The sequence below is a fragment of the Silurus aristotelis genome (genome assembly GCF_946808225.1).
Source record: "Silurus aristotelis genome assembly, chromosome: 17".
NCBI lineage: Eukaryota > Metazoa > Chordata > Actinopteri > Siluriformes > Siluridae > Silurus > Silurus aristotelis.
Genome location: NC_139590.1, coordinates 23,804,750 through 23,823,278, shown reverse-complemented (window position 1 = coordinate 23,823,278; position 18,529 = coordinate 23,804,750). Strand labels below are relative to the sequence as shown.

Here is an 18,529-nt window from a genome sequence, read left to right as displayed (position 1 = left end):
TTGATTGATATATTGTTTGTACGCTACAGATGGGTAAATGGGAGAACCGCAGTCTGACTCTGAAGTTCCCGGTGTGGCCGCGCTTCAACTCGTTCGGCGACGCGGAGACGGACGATAATCACCTGAGCATCGTGACCTTAGAGGAGAAGCCCTTCGTGATCGTGGAGAATGTGGAGCGTCTGACGGGAACCTGCATGCGAAACTCGGTTCCCTGCCGCAAGCACATCAAAGAGTGAGTCTCGTCTGTCTCGCTTTTATTGATTTATTTATAAATGTATGTATTTATGTGCTTGTTTATTTATTCTGGCTTTTAGCTAAGTGTTTCCCGTGTCGTATCGTTATGCACATTGGAAATGGTTTTACGATCTGGAAAAAAAAGAAGCTCTGGGTCGTTTTTCATCCCTTCAGGACGGCTTGTTAGAAGGGTTTTATAGGCGTGTCACGCCGGCTTCACTGCCTCTCCGGTGCAACTCTGCTGCCCTCAGCAACTTCCTTGCTGACTTTGTCTGGAAATCGCACTTCAGCTTTATGAGCAAATTACAGGTCAGACGATCAAAGCACGGCGTTCTGACATCCTGCTGGCAAAGTGTAATTACTGACCCAACAGCCCACATCTACACAGCCATGAACACACCTCACTTCGACTGGTGGTGGTGGTGATGATCTAAAGGCGTATAAAAACTCACGGCTTTTCTCCTGACTCTGGAGACTCTTTCCTTTTTACAACGGAAATCATAACGAACCCACACAATTTTTCCAATACTGCTTTGGTATGAAATGCATTCGCACAATCAGAACACGAAACGGCGATCATGTGATGCGAACCCGTATCAGACAGGATTGCTCGTGAGCTAACCAACACGATGTTGGATTTCAGCCCGTAAACTCTGTGCTGCTTTCCTCCTACGACAGCGTCGACGAAGAAGAAAAAGAGAGGAGGAGGATGAAGAAGAGGAGGAGGAAGAAAAGCTCAGTAATGCGTGCTGCCACAAGAACTCGCTCTCTCCCTCCTATCTCCTCTCCAGCACTATCTAATAGCTCTTCTCTCTCCTGCCTTATCACAGAAATGACTTCACTGTCGAGCCGTGTAGGAGAAACCCAGCCAGATACGCAGCACCACAGTTCACATCGTGCTCTGCTCTCATTCATCCTGGACCACTGCAGCATGGTTTTGGGAAATCCAGGACCAGGAACATGAATTATGGAGGCATTTAAATGAACTCATAAACACTATTTATTACTGTTACTGCCAAATATTTCTGCTGCTGAAATGGGAACGTTTTCGACACGAATCATCATGAACTCCAGGATAACGTACACCACAGATCATTGTATCCCCAAGGTCAGTGTGAATACTGGGTTGTGATTGGATGGAAGTTCAGAGTGTTGAACACGCCGGTTGTTTTGTTAACTGCTTATAAACACCTGTCACTATAGTAACATCAGTGCATGTTCCAGTTCATTTACACATGTCCACAATAATAGCTTTTCGTTTAAAAAACATCTATTTTTCTCTTTTCGTTTTTTGGTCCACGCCCAGACGAAAACCGTTCTCCCAGGTGTATTTATTTGAAAACGTGGTTTTCACGTCACAGCGAAGGGTTTTTCGAAAACACATTTATAGTCATTGGTGCGACGTGTTAAAGAGCCGGAAAGTAAATAAACGGCAGGCGGAAATGACCACAGTTGTTTATCCGCAGTAAAGGTTCAGACGTTTTAGTGTGGATGGGCAATTTTTGGGAATCCATTAAAAACGAAAGTGTGGCTTTTTGAAAACGCTCTCCAAGTTTGAAAACGACAGAGGTTTTAGAAAACGATGATGCGTTTTAGTCACGTGACACAGTCAACCTTCAACCCAGATGGTGGAAGAATTCCAAAGCTAAGAAACATGAATCGTTATTTTGTTCCACTAAGTCAGTTTTTCATTGCAAACATAGACGGCAGCTCGAACTGGTCAAAATGCTTGGAGGTGCCCATGGTATAAGGTGATAATCTACGGCTAGGTGTAAAGCCTAACACCATTTTAACGTTCTCCACTTCACCTCAGACTTCACATAGGAAATAATTAGACTTTTCTAGAGGTAAACATGCTCCGGAAGTCCCAATGACCACGGTTCTTTTCTCTGGATCTGCCTGATTCATCCTGATGGAGTTCTTTTTAATTGGAGACCACTCTATGCAGCTAGAGATGGTTCCACCTGAACAACCTAAAGATCCATGAGCAACTCAAAAACTTTAAGGATGAATTTGGACTGGAATTAATATCAACATTCTGCTGCAGTGGTTCAGGACCACAGTTTGCATGGACAGCACCCATCACTGAACACCACCACAGTGATGATACTGTAATGAACGGATATTGGGTGATGAGGATGAGTACTCTCTTAAGTCTGGTTCCTCTCAAGGTTTCTCAAGTCTCAGAGGGTTTTTCTTTTCCACAGTCACCACATCATACCATGATGGTGATTAGATTCCTGAAGCATCTTATTCTGAGCTCGGGTTTTATTCCTGCTAGTTGTGTGAGAACTTTTAATGGCACTATGGAGAACTTTTAGCTGTGAGATGAGATTTAAGCGAGCCACTCTCATATTGGAAAACTCTCGCACACATACAAATGACCTGTGACTCAGCGGTGTGAAGTGTCTCTGCCCAGTGATGTGTGCTTTCATAAGTTTTTAATTGGTTTGCTGCCGGGGGACACATACACACACACACACACACACACACCACAGGAGGAAGAAGTGTACACTCTCACGTTCTTCTGCTTTTTGTTTTTTCTAAATAAAAATAATTAAACCTTAGGTGAGGGAGGGAAAAAGAACAGGGGGAATTCGCCTATTGCGTTACAGCACGCAGCCTGGGGAAGAGATCGATCTTAAACTGGATTTCAGTGACGGTGCATATGTGTGTGTGTGTGTGTGTGTGTGTGTGTGTGTAAGGTTGTATTGAGCGAAGATGAAGGCGTACAGCTGGATGTTTTCAGCACAATAACCCTCTCGCTCTCGCTGAAGCGAGTGAAAAGATTTCATCTTCAGATGTTTAAAGTTCATCCCTCTTTCTCTCTCTCCGTCACGACGAATAGCAGAAGATCGTGTCAAGTTGCTGATTCACAGTTACAGGCTTCCCAGTTCGATTTCCATCTTGAGCTTGAGTTGCAGTCGGTGGAGTTTCTGTATGTTCTCCACATATCTGATTTCCCCTGAGTTCTCTGGTTCCCTCAGGAACCTCCCAGAAACATCTCAACAGGGGTACTAATCAGTCTAATGCAACTCGGCGAGCGTTTAGATGAATGTGTGAATAAATAGGTGAATGTGTGTGGATGAGGGAATGTGTGTATGAGTGAGTGGATAAGTGAGTGTGTGGATGAGGGAATGTGTGTATGAGTGAGTGGGTGAGTGAGTGTGTGGATGAGGGAATGTGTGTATGGGTGAGTGTGTGGATGAGGGAATGTGTGTATGGGTGAGTGGGTGAGTGAGTGTGTGGATGAGGGAATGTGTGTATGGGTGAGTGAGTGTGTGGATGAGGGAATGTGTGTATGGGTAAGTGTGTGGATGAGGGAATGTGTGTATGGATGAGTGGGTGAGTGAGTGTGTGGATGAGGGAATGTGTGTATGGGTGAGTGGGTGAGTGAGTGTGTGGATGAGGGAATGTGTGTATGAGTAAATGGGTGAGTTAGTGTGTGGATGCGGGAATGTTTGTATGAGTGAGTGGGTGAGTGAGTGTGTGGATGAGGGAATGTGTGTATGGGTGAGTGGGTGAGTGAGTGTGTGGATGAGGGAATATGTGTATGGGTGAGTGAGTGTGTGGATGAGGGAATGTGTGTATGAGTGCGTGGGTGAGTGAGTGTGTGGATGAGGGAATGTGTGTATGGGTGAGTGGGTGAGTGAGTGTGTGGATGAGGGAATGTGTGTATGGGTGAGTGGATGAGTGAGTGTGTGGATGAGGGAATGTGTGTATGGGTGAGTGAGTGTGTGGATGAGGGAATGTGTGTATGAGTGCGTGGGTGAGTGAGTGTGTGGATGAGGGAATGTGTGTATGGGTGAGTGGGTGAGTGAGTGTGTGGATGAGGGAATGTGTGTATGAGTAAATGGGTAAGTGAGTGTGTGGATGAGGGAATGTATGTATGAGTGAGTGGGTGAGTGAGTGTGTGGATGAGGGAATGTGTGTATGGGTGAGTGGGTGAGTGAGTGTGTGGATGAGGGAATGTGTGTATGAGTGAGTGGGTGATTGAGTGTGTGGTTTAAGTTCAAGTTTATTTCTATTGCGCTTTTCAAAATGGACATTGTCTCAAAGCAGCTTCACAGAACATAAGAATGAAGGTGAATGATGAGTGTTTATCCCTGATGATGAAGCCTGGAGTGACTGTGGCAAGAAAAAAAAACTCCTTAGGATAAATAAAGAAGAAACCTTGAGAGGAACCAGACTCAAAACTGGTACCCATCCTCATTTGGGTGATATCACGAGTGTGAATATAAATCTTAAAAACAATACAGAACACTGGAGAGTGAGAACTAACATGACCACTGGAGTGTGTGATTATGAGTGATGTTCTTGCTACAGTCTTTTACAGTCATTTGACATTATGTAACAAGGAGCTACTGAGCAACTCATAAAATATCTCAACATTTGAGATCATCATAGATGCAACACCAGCTTCTCCATGCCAAAGCCTTTAAACACTAAAAAATGCGACACTCTGAATTAAGTGGGATCCATTTGTCACTGGTACGTCTCTAGATGGTTCGGGATGTTTGTGAGTTCGGCATCTACTTCTTTAAAGGTCCACAATCTTCATGAGGTGGGACGTGACTGGAGCTGAAGCAACCTCAGGATGTCTCGGGATGGGGAGAGAGAGAGAAGCAGTGGAGAGGAATTAGCGTAGCTGCTGTTCATGATATTAACAGCACAAGTTGATAATTTGATGTGATCAGATGTTCTGGAGCACAAGGTTATGATGTGATGTGTGTTATGTGTAGAACTCGCTAAAAACATACGTCTTTAATCTGCACTTAAACTGGGAGAGTGTGTCTGAGCCCCGAACACTGTCAGGAAGACTATTCCAGAGTTTAGGAGCTAAATGTGAGAATGTTCTACCACCTTTAGTGGACTTTGCTCTTTTAGGAACTACTAGAAGCCCAGAGTTTTGAGATCTGAAGGAGCACAATGGATTGTAGCGTGTTAGAAGACTGGAGAGAAACATGGAGATAAATCATTTAGTGTTTTGTAGGTAAGGAGCAGTAGTTTGTAGTGGATTTGAATCTTAACAGGAAGCCAGTGTAGGGATGAGAAGATTGGGGTTATATGGTGATATTTTCTTGACCATGTCAGAACTCTGACTGCTGCATTCTGGACAAACTGTAGCTTGTTTATTAATGATGCAGGACATCCACCTAGTAATGCATTACAATAGTCCAGTCTGGAGGTCATGAACGCATGGACGAGCTTCTCTGCGTCAGATATAGACAACATGTTTATTAGTTTAGCAGCTTTGTGTTTATGAGTGTGTTTATGAGTGTGTTTATGAGTGTGTGAATGAGAGAATGTGTGTATGAGTGAGTGGATAAGTGAGTATGTGGCTGGCTGAGTGTGTGGATGAATGAATATGTGAATAAGGAAGTATTTGAAGGACTGTATGAATGAGTGAGTGTGTACATGGTAGTAACACCCGGTGAGTGAGGTGTAGCAACGTGAGCAGTGTTAATAAGTGAATGTGTGCAGGTAGGACGTGGTGAGGGAGGTGTGATCGAAGAGGTTTGGTCATTTGCAGAGGAGGGACATGGGGTATGTCAAAAGAAGAATGCTGAGGATGGAGGTAAAGAGGAAGGCTAAAGAGGAGGTTTATGGATGTGGTGAGGGAAGACATGCAGATGATTGGTTTGAAAGAGGCAGATGTAGAGGACAGGGTGATATGGAGATGAAAGATCCTAACGGGAACAGAATGTTAAAAACACTGAGAGATACGAGCGAGAGCATGTTTCTGCTTGGTCAAACCTTGGATTTGCTGTTGATGCCCCAAAACGAAGCCTTTTTGGTGCTGATCTTTGTCTTTTTCATGACGACAATACGTCTTATTTTGTGATCGTTTGCTGCTTAATGGCTTCATTTATAATCTATATTATAATATTATCTATATAATATTTACTTATTAGTTATTTATTTATTACAAAAAGTAATCTCCAAACATGGCACTTTTCTCCCAGAGGCTCTCTCCTGATGGCCTCCTGAGAGCCTCTCCAGAGGAAACCCTTCTGTTCCTCATAATTAAGAGATTTGCGGCTTGCCAGCAGCTCTTCGTCAAGCTTTAACGCACTGTACCTTCTGTAGGCTAATCCCGGCTCCCGGCGGCTTCTCCACGCTTGCCGGTCCTTCCCTCGTTTGCGCTTTTCACGTGATTCTGTCTACGCTAATCTTTATTACCCAGAACAAATGATGTGGAGGTGTTCGAGCAACACGTCATAATCCTTCTGCATCATCTGAAGAGCAATTTAAATTAGCACCAGGAAGTGCTTTAGGTGCGCATTAAAGACGGAAAATGATTAGCACGCGTCGCAGCTCGGAGGTTCTGAAAGAGGACTCCCTCTTTCTCTCTGTCTTTCTCTCTTTCTCTGTGGATAAACCGTATGTTGTAATTTTACAGCAATGCCACTGAAGGAGGAGGAACCTACATCAAAAAGTGCTGCAAGGGCTTCTGCATCGACATCCTCAAGAAGATCGCCAGAAACGTCAAATTCACCTATGACCTATATCTGGTGACCAACGGGAAGCACGGCAAGAAGATCAATAATGTCTGGAACGGTATGGTGGGAGAGGTGAGCAGACTTCCCTCAGAATTAGTATTTTTCTTTTTATAATAATTATTATTATTGAAAAAATTATATACATTTATTTTTATTATTTTTTAGGACTTAATGTATACACTAAATTATTCAGATTCTATGTTAATTACATTTTATTTTATTTTATTTTATACATTTTATATCAGAGCTAAGTAATGAGTGAGATGAACATTTTTTGCTGAGGAAAAAAAATTTACAATTATGATTCACTGCATTATTCATATTGATATTGATATTTTTGGGGTAATATGTATGACTTAAATAATAAGCTTTGTTTATATTTTTAAATACAGGAACACAACATTTATAATCAATCCTGCTTAAAAAAAAAAAAAAAAAGTAAATAAATTAAATAATTATTAAATAATTACCTTGATTTTGTTTGTACTAAATTATATTTTGTTTTATGTAAAAAAAAAAAAAGTTCAAAAAGATAAAAAAAAAATATGCCTTAAATCTTAAAAAAATATAAATTAAAAAAAATTTTTATGTTGCTTTAACAACTAAAAAATGTTGAATTGATTTATTAAATTTGATGTGTTTTAACCTCACATTTATATTTGATTTAATTTAAGTTAAAAAGTCAAACCTTTGCCACATATTGTTGATGTTGTAAAAATGAACCCTTGGTTTCCTCTCAAATGAAAAAAATTAAATAACTGCACAAAAAAATCGTATATTTCTTACAATATTTTATTGTAAAAAATAAGTGAGCAGAAACATTGATAAGAAAATGATATGATCTACGCGTGCGATGGAATAGTGCTAACTCGTATAGCAGCTAGCATAACACTAACACTAACGAGCAAATACTAACTAGCACAAAGCACTGCAGCGTGTGTAAGGCGGTGTGTTAAAAGTGTATTCAATTTTATATATATATATATATATAACCACAGGAGGAGCAAAAATCTGATGAGGTGTTTGGATAAAGGGCGGTGAGTCGACTCAGGCGAGATTAGGAGTGGCGGTGTGATGTAATGTTTTATTCTAACAGCAAAGTGATCAGATCTCCGACTGCAGCCAGGCGCAAAATGAAGCTAAATGAAGTATAAGAGTGGTTTGGTGTGTATGTGTGTGTGTGTGTGTGTGTGTGTGTGTGTGTGTGTGTGTGTGTGTGTGTGTGTGTGTGTGTGTGTGTGTTGGTTAGTGTGTAAAATGTGGAGGTTACAGTGGTTTTTGTTGTGCTCTGCAGGTGGTGAATAAGAAAGCCGTCATGGCCGTGGGCTCACTGACGATCAATGAGGAACGCTCGGAGGTCATCGATTTCTCTGTTCCCTTTGTGGAGACGGGGATTAGTGTGATGGTGTCCCGCAGCAACGGCACCGTCTCTCCGTCCGCTTTCCTGGGTCATTTTCAACACCGACACTTTCACTCCCCTCAACTTTATACAGCGTTCTATATACATATCATTTTATATATATATATATTTATATATTCATGTATACGCATATGTACGGCTATTATGCTGTTATTTTTGCACAGCTTTAAGGTGGTATTCTTTCAAATAAGAATAATAAGAATTAGAAATTAATGCATAAAGGATGTTGAACAATTTCGATACGCAAATCTTACGTTTCTCCTTCGTCTCTCCCTCAGAGCCCTTCAGTGCTTCCGTGTGGGTGATGATGTTTGTCATGCTGCTCCTGGTCACTGCCATGGCCGTGTTCATGTTCGAGTACATCAGTCCTCTGGGCTTTAACAGGAACCTGGCCCAGGGCAAAGGTACGCTAACTTCCTGTTCCTGTGACTGCTCTTTCCTCTGGAGTCCTAAAGGTCACAGAAACCTGCTCAGTTATAAACTACTGCATGTTCCTCAAGGAAATAAGGAAAGCTTTTGGTCAAAAGCCTGACATTACAATCTTTAAAAAATACGAGTTAACATTTATGCTATTTATAAAGAATTTCTTTTATGAGCATACACGTCAGCCAATCAGAAACGAGCATTCTAATGGATTTTCCATTAAGGTATAGCATTTTCCATACAATAATAAGAATTTTAAAGGCTGCTTTCTGGTGGTCTTCACTCCGTCTCTCTGCTGTATTTATGTATGTACACTGTATGGCCAAAAGTTTGTGGACACCAGATTGTAAACCTGGTATTTGCTTCTTTCTGAACATCATTCCTCATTCAGTTTCCATTTACTCTTGTAATAACCTCCACTCTTTTGGGAAGATCTTCTTCTAGACCTTGTGGAGATTAATGTGAGATTCATTCAGCCACAAGGGTGTCAGTAAGGTCAGGTACTGATGTAGGTGAGGTGAGAAGGTTCGAGGTGCAAAGAGCATTTACATACATCCCAAAAAGTGTTCAATACGAATTCATGTGTTCAATAGAAATTCAAGGGAAGGGACAGTTTTGAGTTAAGAACCTCTGGAATAACTGGAAAATCTCAATACTTTTGGCCATATAGTGTGCACATTTCTGGCAGAAAGCTTCAGAATCTCTACCAGCCTCAGAAACCAGTAAATTCATAGAATAAAAGCTTTCCTGTAAGGATTATAGAGAGACAGAACTCACTCCTGAGAGCCATGTTCACCCCTGGGCAGGAGCTTAGACAGATAAAAATGCCCTCAATTTTTTTATATCGTAGAGGAGCCATTTTTATAAAAATAAAACATGTTGTGGTGTTGTTGCTACAATAAACTAGTCATTTTCTACAACTTAAATGGTGCTAACCAATTTGTCCAAAACCCAAAAAAGCTGGTTCTGGATTGACGTCACATTTAATTACATTTTTGAACAGATTAGCACTTGTTTGCTCTTTTGTAGGAAAGTCTTAACAAACAACTCCACAACATGCAGGGTTTCCTTTTCAGAAGGTCGAGCTCTTTTATACAGATTAAAATCCATACCTAGCCAAAAAAGCAGCTGAGCTCAGGTCCTGCAGTGTAATGTAAAGTTGTATATCACAGGTCGTGTGCTTGATGTGTTCTTGTGCCAGGCCGAGATATTGATCCACTTCGATTCTACTACGGATAATATATTTCAGTTGAATTCCTTCTCCGGGTTTCCGCCCACACTTACATTGAGGATGATGGGCCAAGAACGAAATAACTCAAACCCCACTTCAACCACATTCTCCCTCCCTTCCTCGCTCCCTTTCTCCATCCCTCCCTCCATTAATCTTCTAACACTTTAACACTTTTTACCAAAAAAATTCAACCAATAGCTGAAGGTGCAACATGTCCCACTGCATTCGACTTTCACCTGAATATATAAATGAATTGTTGCTACCACGGCGCTGTCCAGTTCTGAAATCTGATTTGCCAGATTACTGTTGTTTAAGAGTGGCTCTGATAGAAAGGTTCATGACTTGTTCTAATACCTTATCGTTAACAAAAATCCATTCAGATAATGTGTCCAGTCAGTAGTGTAAGGAGTCTCCAGTGACAATTAAATAAAGTAAAATAAGCGAGAGCAGGAGCTTTACAGAGAAAAAATATAACTATATAGAATTGTGTGGTGTAAAGACCATGGAGCTCTTTTTAATTAACCATTTTTATCGCCGCAGTAACTGCAACTCGTCCCTGCTTAATTAAATCAACACCATCTGAATTGCTTATTTTCCTGTAACAGCATGATCTGAGAGAGTGTATTATCGCTAACACGTTTCTAACAACACTCAGCAGCATTTTTATTATTAATTCTTAGTTTCAGTAAATAACCCTGAACATTAGTGGCAATTAAAATGATCCCCGAGGATAAATTAAATCCATATATTCCACCCCGCACTTCATCCACCTGATATCTTCTGCAAATGCTGAATAGGCATCTTTACCCCCCCAGGGTAGCGTTATTACAGAGCAACTTCCTGTGACCCAGATTAAAAAACATCAGTTTTATGTAAAAGAAAATGTACATTAGAGGATTGTTTTAACATAACTGAGTTGGAGTTCAATTTGGCCGTGTGGTGTTTCAGACCCTCACGGACCTTCATTCACCATGGGCAAGGCCGTGTGGCTGCTCTGGGGTCTGGTCTTCAACAACTCCGTCCCGGTGCAGAACCCCAAAGGCACCACCAGCAAGTTCATCGTGTCCGTGTGGGCCTTCTTTGCTGTCATCTTTCTGGCCAGCTACACTGCCAACCTGGCCGCCTTCATGATCCAGGAGGAGTTTGTGGACCAGGTGACTGGTCTCAGTGACAATAAGGTGAGAATTTACTTTACCTGGAGCAGGGGGTTTCAGATCTTCATACCCAAGTTGACTAATTAACTTGAGTAACATTCAACACAATGATTGTGTTCTTAATCAATGATTGTTTGCTCTTTATATAAGCCATATATTACATATACATTTATGGCATTTAGCAGATGCATTTATCCAGAGTGACCAGTAGGTAGCACTAGTGAGTATTAAAAAAAAACTTTTAATGGATATGATCAACAAAATAGTGTTATAATTTAATAAAATTTTGCGTGTCCTTTACACAAAGCGAAGCTGAGTTCATGCTAATTTCAAGAAAGTGGTCACATATATGATGATAGATATGTGTAACGATTACTAAATCAGACATGAGTGTTTAGTGGATTAAGCTATGAACACAGGAACACACAATTGTATAGCAGTCACATGTTTTATCAGGATTACATCATCTAGTGTAGTGTGGTCTAGTGATCTCAAGGTTCACCTGCACCTCTGTCCTCAGCTAGGATGCTGAGCAGTGTGATAATGTGACATCACGAATTCCTGCTATCATTATTTCCATGTAAAAAATGGTTTCTTTTGGAGGATTTAAAACTGAGATTTAGATCGAGGATGGGATTGGCTGCTTCTGCTGTCTCAGGCATCGCTGCAGAAATATTGGTGCCTCCTGTGTACACTTTCGGCAGCCGTTATTTAGGTCGGATCTCCAAATGGGAAACTTGTCTTTTCTGCAATTGACTTCCTCTGTTTATCTGAATTAGATGCATTTTATAAAAATAAAATTAATTAAAAAGTAGTCTAACTGTATATTTAAATAGGATTTAATGCACTCAAAGGACTGTGAGTACATGTACTTTACACTTTAAGCATTGACTACCAAGTAGAGCATACACAGAGCTAATGTGAATGATGAGGCAGCAGCTACAGCATCTCTCCATGCGTTCTCCAGACATCAATATGCTATATGTGTATATATGTATATGCTATATATCCTGCTGTAATTTTCACACAGAGCTCTGCAAATGAAACACCGCGAAGGATTTATTTTATCTTTTAAAATAAATATCTGTTTTCTTCTCTGCTGGGTGTGTAAAAGTAGAGCATTAATAAATGATTTAAAGGAAAGATATTTAAATACAAAATACTCTACTCACCCTACTAATTTTTTTAAACCTTTAAGGATTTATAGCAATCCATCCATCTGTCCATCCTCTCCATCCATTCATTGATCCATACTCAAATTCATCCAATTATCTATCCCTTCATCCATTCATCCCTTCATCCATCCATCCATCCATCCATCCATCCATTCATCAATTTACCAATTCAATTCATTCTACCTAGATACTTTCCTGCCCAACACCCATCCATCCATCCATCCATCCATCCATCCATCCATCCATCCATCCATCCAGCCATCCATCCATCCATCCATCCATCCATCCATCCAATCATCCATCCATCCATCCATATATCCATATATCCATCTATTCAACCATTCATCCATTTATCCAACCAACCATCCATTTACCGATTCCATTCATTCTACCTAGATACTTTCCTGCCCAACACCCATCCATCCATCCATCCATCCATCCATCCATCCATCCATCCATCCATCCATCCATCCATCCATCCATATATCCATATATCCATCTATTCAACCATTCATCCATTTATCCAACCAACCATCCATTTACCGATTCCATTCATTCTACCTAGATACTTTCCTGCCCAACACCCATCCATCCATCCATCCATCCATCCATCCATCCATCCATCCATCCATCCATCCAATCATCCATCCATCCATCCATATATCCATATATCCATCTATTCAACCATTCATCCATTTATCCAACCAACCATCCATTTACCGATTCCATTCATTCTACCTAGATACTTTCCTGCCTAACCACCCATCCATCCATCCATCCATCCATCCATCCATCCATCCATCCATCCATCCATCCATCCATCCATCCATTCATCAATCCATCTATCCATTCATCCATGTATCCATCCATTCAACCATTCATCCATTTATCCAACCAGCTATCCATCAATTTACCGATTCCATTCATTCTACCTAGATACTTTCCTGCCTAACATCCATCCATCCATCCATCCATCTATCCATCCATCCATCCATCCATCCATCCATCCATTCATCCTTCCATCCATCCTTCCATCCATCCATCCATCCATCCATCCATCCATCCATCCATCCATCCATCCATCCATCTCTTAACCCATTAGTCCATTATAGGGTTGTAATAGAAATTGTATTGGATTTAATGGAAAGTGTAATGGTTTCTGCAGGTGGTGCAACTGGTTATTTAGTATTTTTTTTTTCATTTAAATGTTCTGTTTTATATCAATAAGGATCATAAGATTTGGGAAATTTTAGATCACATAATGTTTCTAGGAGACACCTCTAGTTTCCAGTAACTTTTTATACTTGTTCTAGGCAGTAATGGGATTTGTATTGAAACCATTAGAAGAGCAATGCTGTAATTCAGCTTCATGCCCCAGCATGGTTGGATTCTGGATTCTGATTGGTCAGTAGGTGTTGATTTCATGTAACAGATTCTCTACTATATAATAATGTGCTTGTCTAAATATGTTACTGTTTCATTCAAATAGACTCAAATGTGACTCAAAATTCATCTGCATGGTGATATTTTCTGTAATCTTTATCTCCAGTCTCCAGTGTCAGTGGACTGTGAAGTTTCTTGACATCTCCTGGCTTCTTCTCAGCCCTGTATTTGATTTTCTAATTGAACATGACCACAGTTAAGGCTCTTCTGACTCGTATCCAAGTTTTCCTCAGGGTTAAATAAGATTTTATTAAGATTCACAATGAATTGAAGAAAATGAGGACAATATGAAATGATTGTAATAATAAGAAGTCTGTCTTTAGTTCATTAAACAAGTCCGGGACTTAAAAGCATAGAATTAAAAGTAATAGTAATTTTGATGACAATTATAGTCTTAGATTAGACTTAAATGGTGTCTGTCGAAGCAGGAAGTGATGATAATCGTACGCTATTATCCACATGAGTGGGAATTACAGAAGCAAAAAATCTGAATGGGTCAAAATCAATGTAAACTTTTGGGATGAATGTGAACGCTGACTGCACCCCAGGCCTTCTCACCTCACTTACATCACTACCTGACTTTACTAACACCCTTGTAGACTCCAAAATCTAGTGGAACATCTTCACAGAAGAGTGGAGGGAATTATAATAGCACATGGGAACTAAATGTGAAATTGGATATTCAAGTATGGATGGATGGATGGATGGATGGATGAATTGATGGATGAATTGATGGATGAATTGATGGATGGATGGATGGATGGATGGATGGATGGATGGATGAATTGATGGATGGATGGATAGATGGATGGATGGATGAATAGATGGATGGATGGATGGATGGATGGATGGATGGATGAATAGATGGATGGATGGATGGATGGATGGATGGATGGATGGATGGATGGATGGATGGATGAATGGATGGATGAATAGATGGATGGATGGATGGATGAATAGATGGATGGATGGATGGATGAATAGATGGATGGATGGATGGATGGATGGATGGATGAATAGATGGATGGATGGATGGATGGATGGATGGATGGATGGATGAATGGATGGATGGATGGATGGATGGATGGATGGATGGATGGATGGATGGATGAATAGATGGATGGATGGATGGATGGATGGATGGATGGATGGATGGATGGGTTAATTAGACAGATGGATGAATGAATGGATCTATGGGTAGGTTGTTGAGAAGAGCAGAGGGAATAATAACAGCAAATAGGACTAAACATAATAATAATAATAATAATAATAATAATAATAATAATAATAATAATAATAATGATAACACCACATTGCAGAATTTCACTAGTGGATATAAAGTGTTAGGAAACATGACTCAATAAAGATGTGCTGCATTTTTAGTTTCGTGCTTCAACGCTTTTCATTTCGTTCGTTTTTTTTCCCCAAAAGATTTTGCTGAAGCAGCAACATGGTGCAGAGATTTGTTTAAAGAGCTTCTTCACTTAAATGCCAGAAAGGCTTTCATTTTACACGACGCTGCACACGAACCTCACTCTCGCTCTCCTCCACCATTATCTGACCCCTCACCCCCCCATTTTTTTTTTTATGCCCTTCCACAAATTGCATTCAAATAGGCCCCCATTTGCCTGCTAAAAATTTTTTTTTTTTTTTTTTTTTTTTATAAAAAATTGTCACCTGTTCACTTTTATTTAGGAAAGAAAACAATACTTGTGGTTTAATTATGGTAAAATATTCGATTTATTAGCAGAATTTCTGGCAGTGTTTTATTCCCTTTATACAACAGAAATATATGACCAGGACATTTTTTTTTTATTATTAATAAAAGAAAGACTAGTTTTTATCCATTTACAGTATTTTACCTGATGTATCCACATTATCATTTACTTGAGTAGAAACACCAAACTGATGATGCTGTAATCTGTAGTGTCAGTGTTGTCTGTATTGTTATGTCGCTCACATACTGACACTCTGACAAACCACTAACAGATCCTTAACCAGAGTGGAGCACTTGATCTCCTTTACACACACATACACATACACACACACACACACACACACACACACACACACACACACACACACACACACACACACACACACACACACACACACACACACACACACAGAGTTATTGAAATGTGTATTTATGGATGTAACTAAATGACAGTAATTACAAGTTGAGCTCAGGTTTATGGAGATGCACAGTGAACCGGAGGTGCGATAAACCGGGCTGGAATAAATTTCTTCTGCATGGAGTTGTTGTTCAGGCTTTAGTGAAGTGATATAAGCAGAGAGATGTAGTTCTGAGAGGAACATGATGGCTCCATGATGGATTATTACCTCCACTATGAACATGAACATAAACATGTCTAGAAGCCTGGGATTTAAATACTAAACATTTTGTCTAGTCCTTGTGGATGGATGGATGGATGGATGGATGGATGGATGGATGGATGGATGGATGGATGGATGGATGGATGGATGGATGGATGGATGGATGGATGGATAGATAGATAGATAGATAGATAGATAGATAGATAGATAGATAGATAGATAGATAGATAGATAGATAGATAGATAGATAGATAGATAGATAGATAGATAGATAGATGGTAGGTGAGTTGATTGGATGGATGGATGGATGGATGGATGGATGGATGGATGGATGGATGGATGGATGGATGGACGGATGGGTTGTTTGGGATGATGGATAGATGGATGGATGGAAGGAAGAATGAAAGTATATTTGAATGGATTAGTAGACAGGTATGTAGATAGGTAGGACCTTGTATGAGATCTATATTTTGTCTGATTTGTGTATTATAATGAATCTCACCAGTTTGTTTTTCCTCCTGTGTGCAGTTCCAGAGCCCGTACTCCTACTCTCCTCCATTCCGATTTGGGACGGTTCCTAACGGCAGCACGGAGAGGAACATTCGCAAGAACTACCCGGACATGCACCAGTACATGGTCAAGTATCATCAGACTGGAGTGATGGACGCACTGGTCAGTCTGAAGACCGGGTAAGGAGAGCGTCTCAGTGTTTGTACACACACACACACACACACACACACACACACACACACACACACACACAGAACATTTTCCATAATTATTTAAACAAAGTTATATTAAGGATTTGATTTAACATGATGTAATAGTGTCCTTTAAAGTAGGAGGGATTTATTTTGAGGTTGTACTCCTGATTGGCCCATTTAGCTCCATTAACTTTTTTGCATGACCAAAAGTTTGCCACCTAAACATACAGTAAGATGAGTATGTGCTTCTTTCTGAACATCCCATTTCACATGTAATCCTCATTTGCTGTTATAATAAGCTTTACTCTATATTGTGGAGAATTGTATAAGATTCAGGATGTGTGTTAGAAAAGTCAGGTACTATTGTAGGTGAGGAGTCCTGGAGTGCAGTCAGTGTGAAAAGTTCATCCCAAAGGTGATTAATGGGTTGGAGCTCTATAGCAGGAGATCTTCCGATACATGTTAAGCAAATATGCATGGAGCTGGCTTTGTGTGCACAGGAGCATTACCATACACAGGTTTGGCTCTCTTAATCAAGTAAACAGAAAGTTTCATGGTGCATCCAAAGATATATATATATATACAATTGTGTGCATTCAAGTTGTTGTAACAGTTTGAGGATGAACCACATATTGACCAGGTGCCAATACTTTTGTCTCTACATTGTCTGAGAAGCAGCATCATAATAGACTTATTGAAGCAAACACCGGATGGACCTCGGAGTTGCACTTGACATTCCCGAAATGTCAGTATGTCGATCTAATGAAGGGTTTTAAGACAAAGCCAACCAAGAGAGAACAATTCGGCTCCAAATGTCACTCATTAGGAAGACTTGGCTCTCCTCTGTGTGTGTGTGTGTGTGTGTGTGTGTGTTTACGGTTCTGTCTCACATCGAGGTCAGAGGCGTTCAGCTCGTTGGCTTTTGACAGCAGGATTAGTTTCATTCCTTTGGACCCGGGCTGGTTTGCTTTAAAGCTTTTAGAAAAGCCCTCAACCTTCTTCTACCTTATCGAGAAGGTCAAAAAGTCCTATACACACACAAACACTCAGCTTTCCTTCAGTACTTATTTCTGCCCTGACTTGTGCTCTATTTGCCTCCCTTCATGGGTTTAATCCTGTGAGAAACTTCCAAATGCACGGTGTGTTCTACCAGAACCAGAACTCCATCATGGAGCATCTCCACCATGTTGTGTGTTGGATTCAAATAGCACTAGATGATGTTTTTCATGCTTGAGCGATTGTTTGGAAGGTTTGTTGGTAAACCTTTGTTTATCTCCATCATCTTTTCAACCAAGTTTTACAGAGGTGTTTCGTTAGTCCTTCAAGTTCCTCAGAGTATCTGAGTCTTGTTTTCCTTTTAAAAAACACATCAGGACTTTTGGAAAATGCTCTCCCCTGTGGATAAATGTAGAGTCTCAGGTTACCTGAAGCCGCATCTCCATGTCCTCGTCAGTTCTTTAAAAAATAGTGATTTTTCTCGCTCTCATTGTTTGAATTCAAAGAGACAGACGGCAGATCAAGACCTGATGGAAATGACAGAAGCATCTACACATGTGCATTGTTGGGATAAAAGTGTTTTCAGATGAAATATTTTGGACAAACATCTGAAAACATCTTGTGTGGTTCAGAGAGATCTATTAAATTAACGTAGATGCAGCATCGCAATAAATAAACTTTATTCGTTATTTATACAAGGCATTTGATTTTAGCAGCATGTTTTTTCCACAAAGGCTGACGTTTCTAACACACATAATTGCGGTTGAATGAATCTCACACAAATCTTCACCAAATCAACTGGAGCATCTTCTCAGGAGAGTGGAGGTTATTATAACAGGAAATGTGGAAATGATTTTCTTTTTATTTAATGTATATGAAATAATGAATGAGAAAGTTTTTACTTCTACA

The 18,529-nt window shown here is 40.2% G+C and overlaps 1 protein-coding gene and 1 long non-coding RNA gene across 3 annotated transcripts in view; one reads left to right on the top strand and one right to left on the bottom strand.

The window, feature by feature from the left end:
- Positions 1-18,529, bottom strand: part of LOC310740133 — a 104,692-nt gene that overhangs the window by 66,484 nt on the left and 19,679 nt on the right. The gene's annotated exons all lie outside the window — the stretch shown is intronic.
- The window catches only part of grin2aa (glutamate receptor, ionotropic, N-methyl D-aspartate 2A, a), a 114,329-nt gene that overhangs the window by 89,714 nt on the left and 6,086 nt on the right, over positions 1-18,529 (top strand). For both annotated transcript variants that reach the window (XM_083566467.1, XM_083566466.1), the window contains exons 5-10: positions 30-232; positions 6,638-6,809; positions 8,032-8,185; positions 8,436-8,561; positions 10,760-10,989; positions 16,449-16,609. In XM_083566467.1, the coding sequence (XP_083422593.1) occupies positions 30-232; positions 6,638-6,809; positions 8,032-8,185; positions 8,436-8,561; positions 10,760-10,989; positions 16,449-16,609 (1,046 nt within the window). The remainder of the gene's footprint in view (positions 1-29; positions 233-6,637; positions 6,810-8,031; positions 8,186-8,435; positions 8,562-10,759; positions 10,990-16,448; positions 16,610-18,529) is intronic.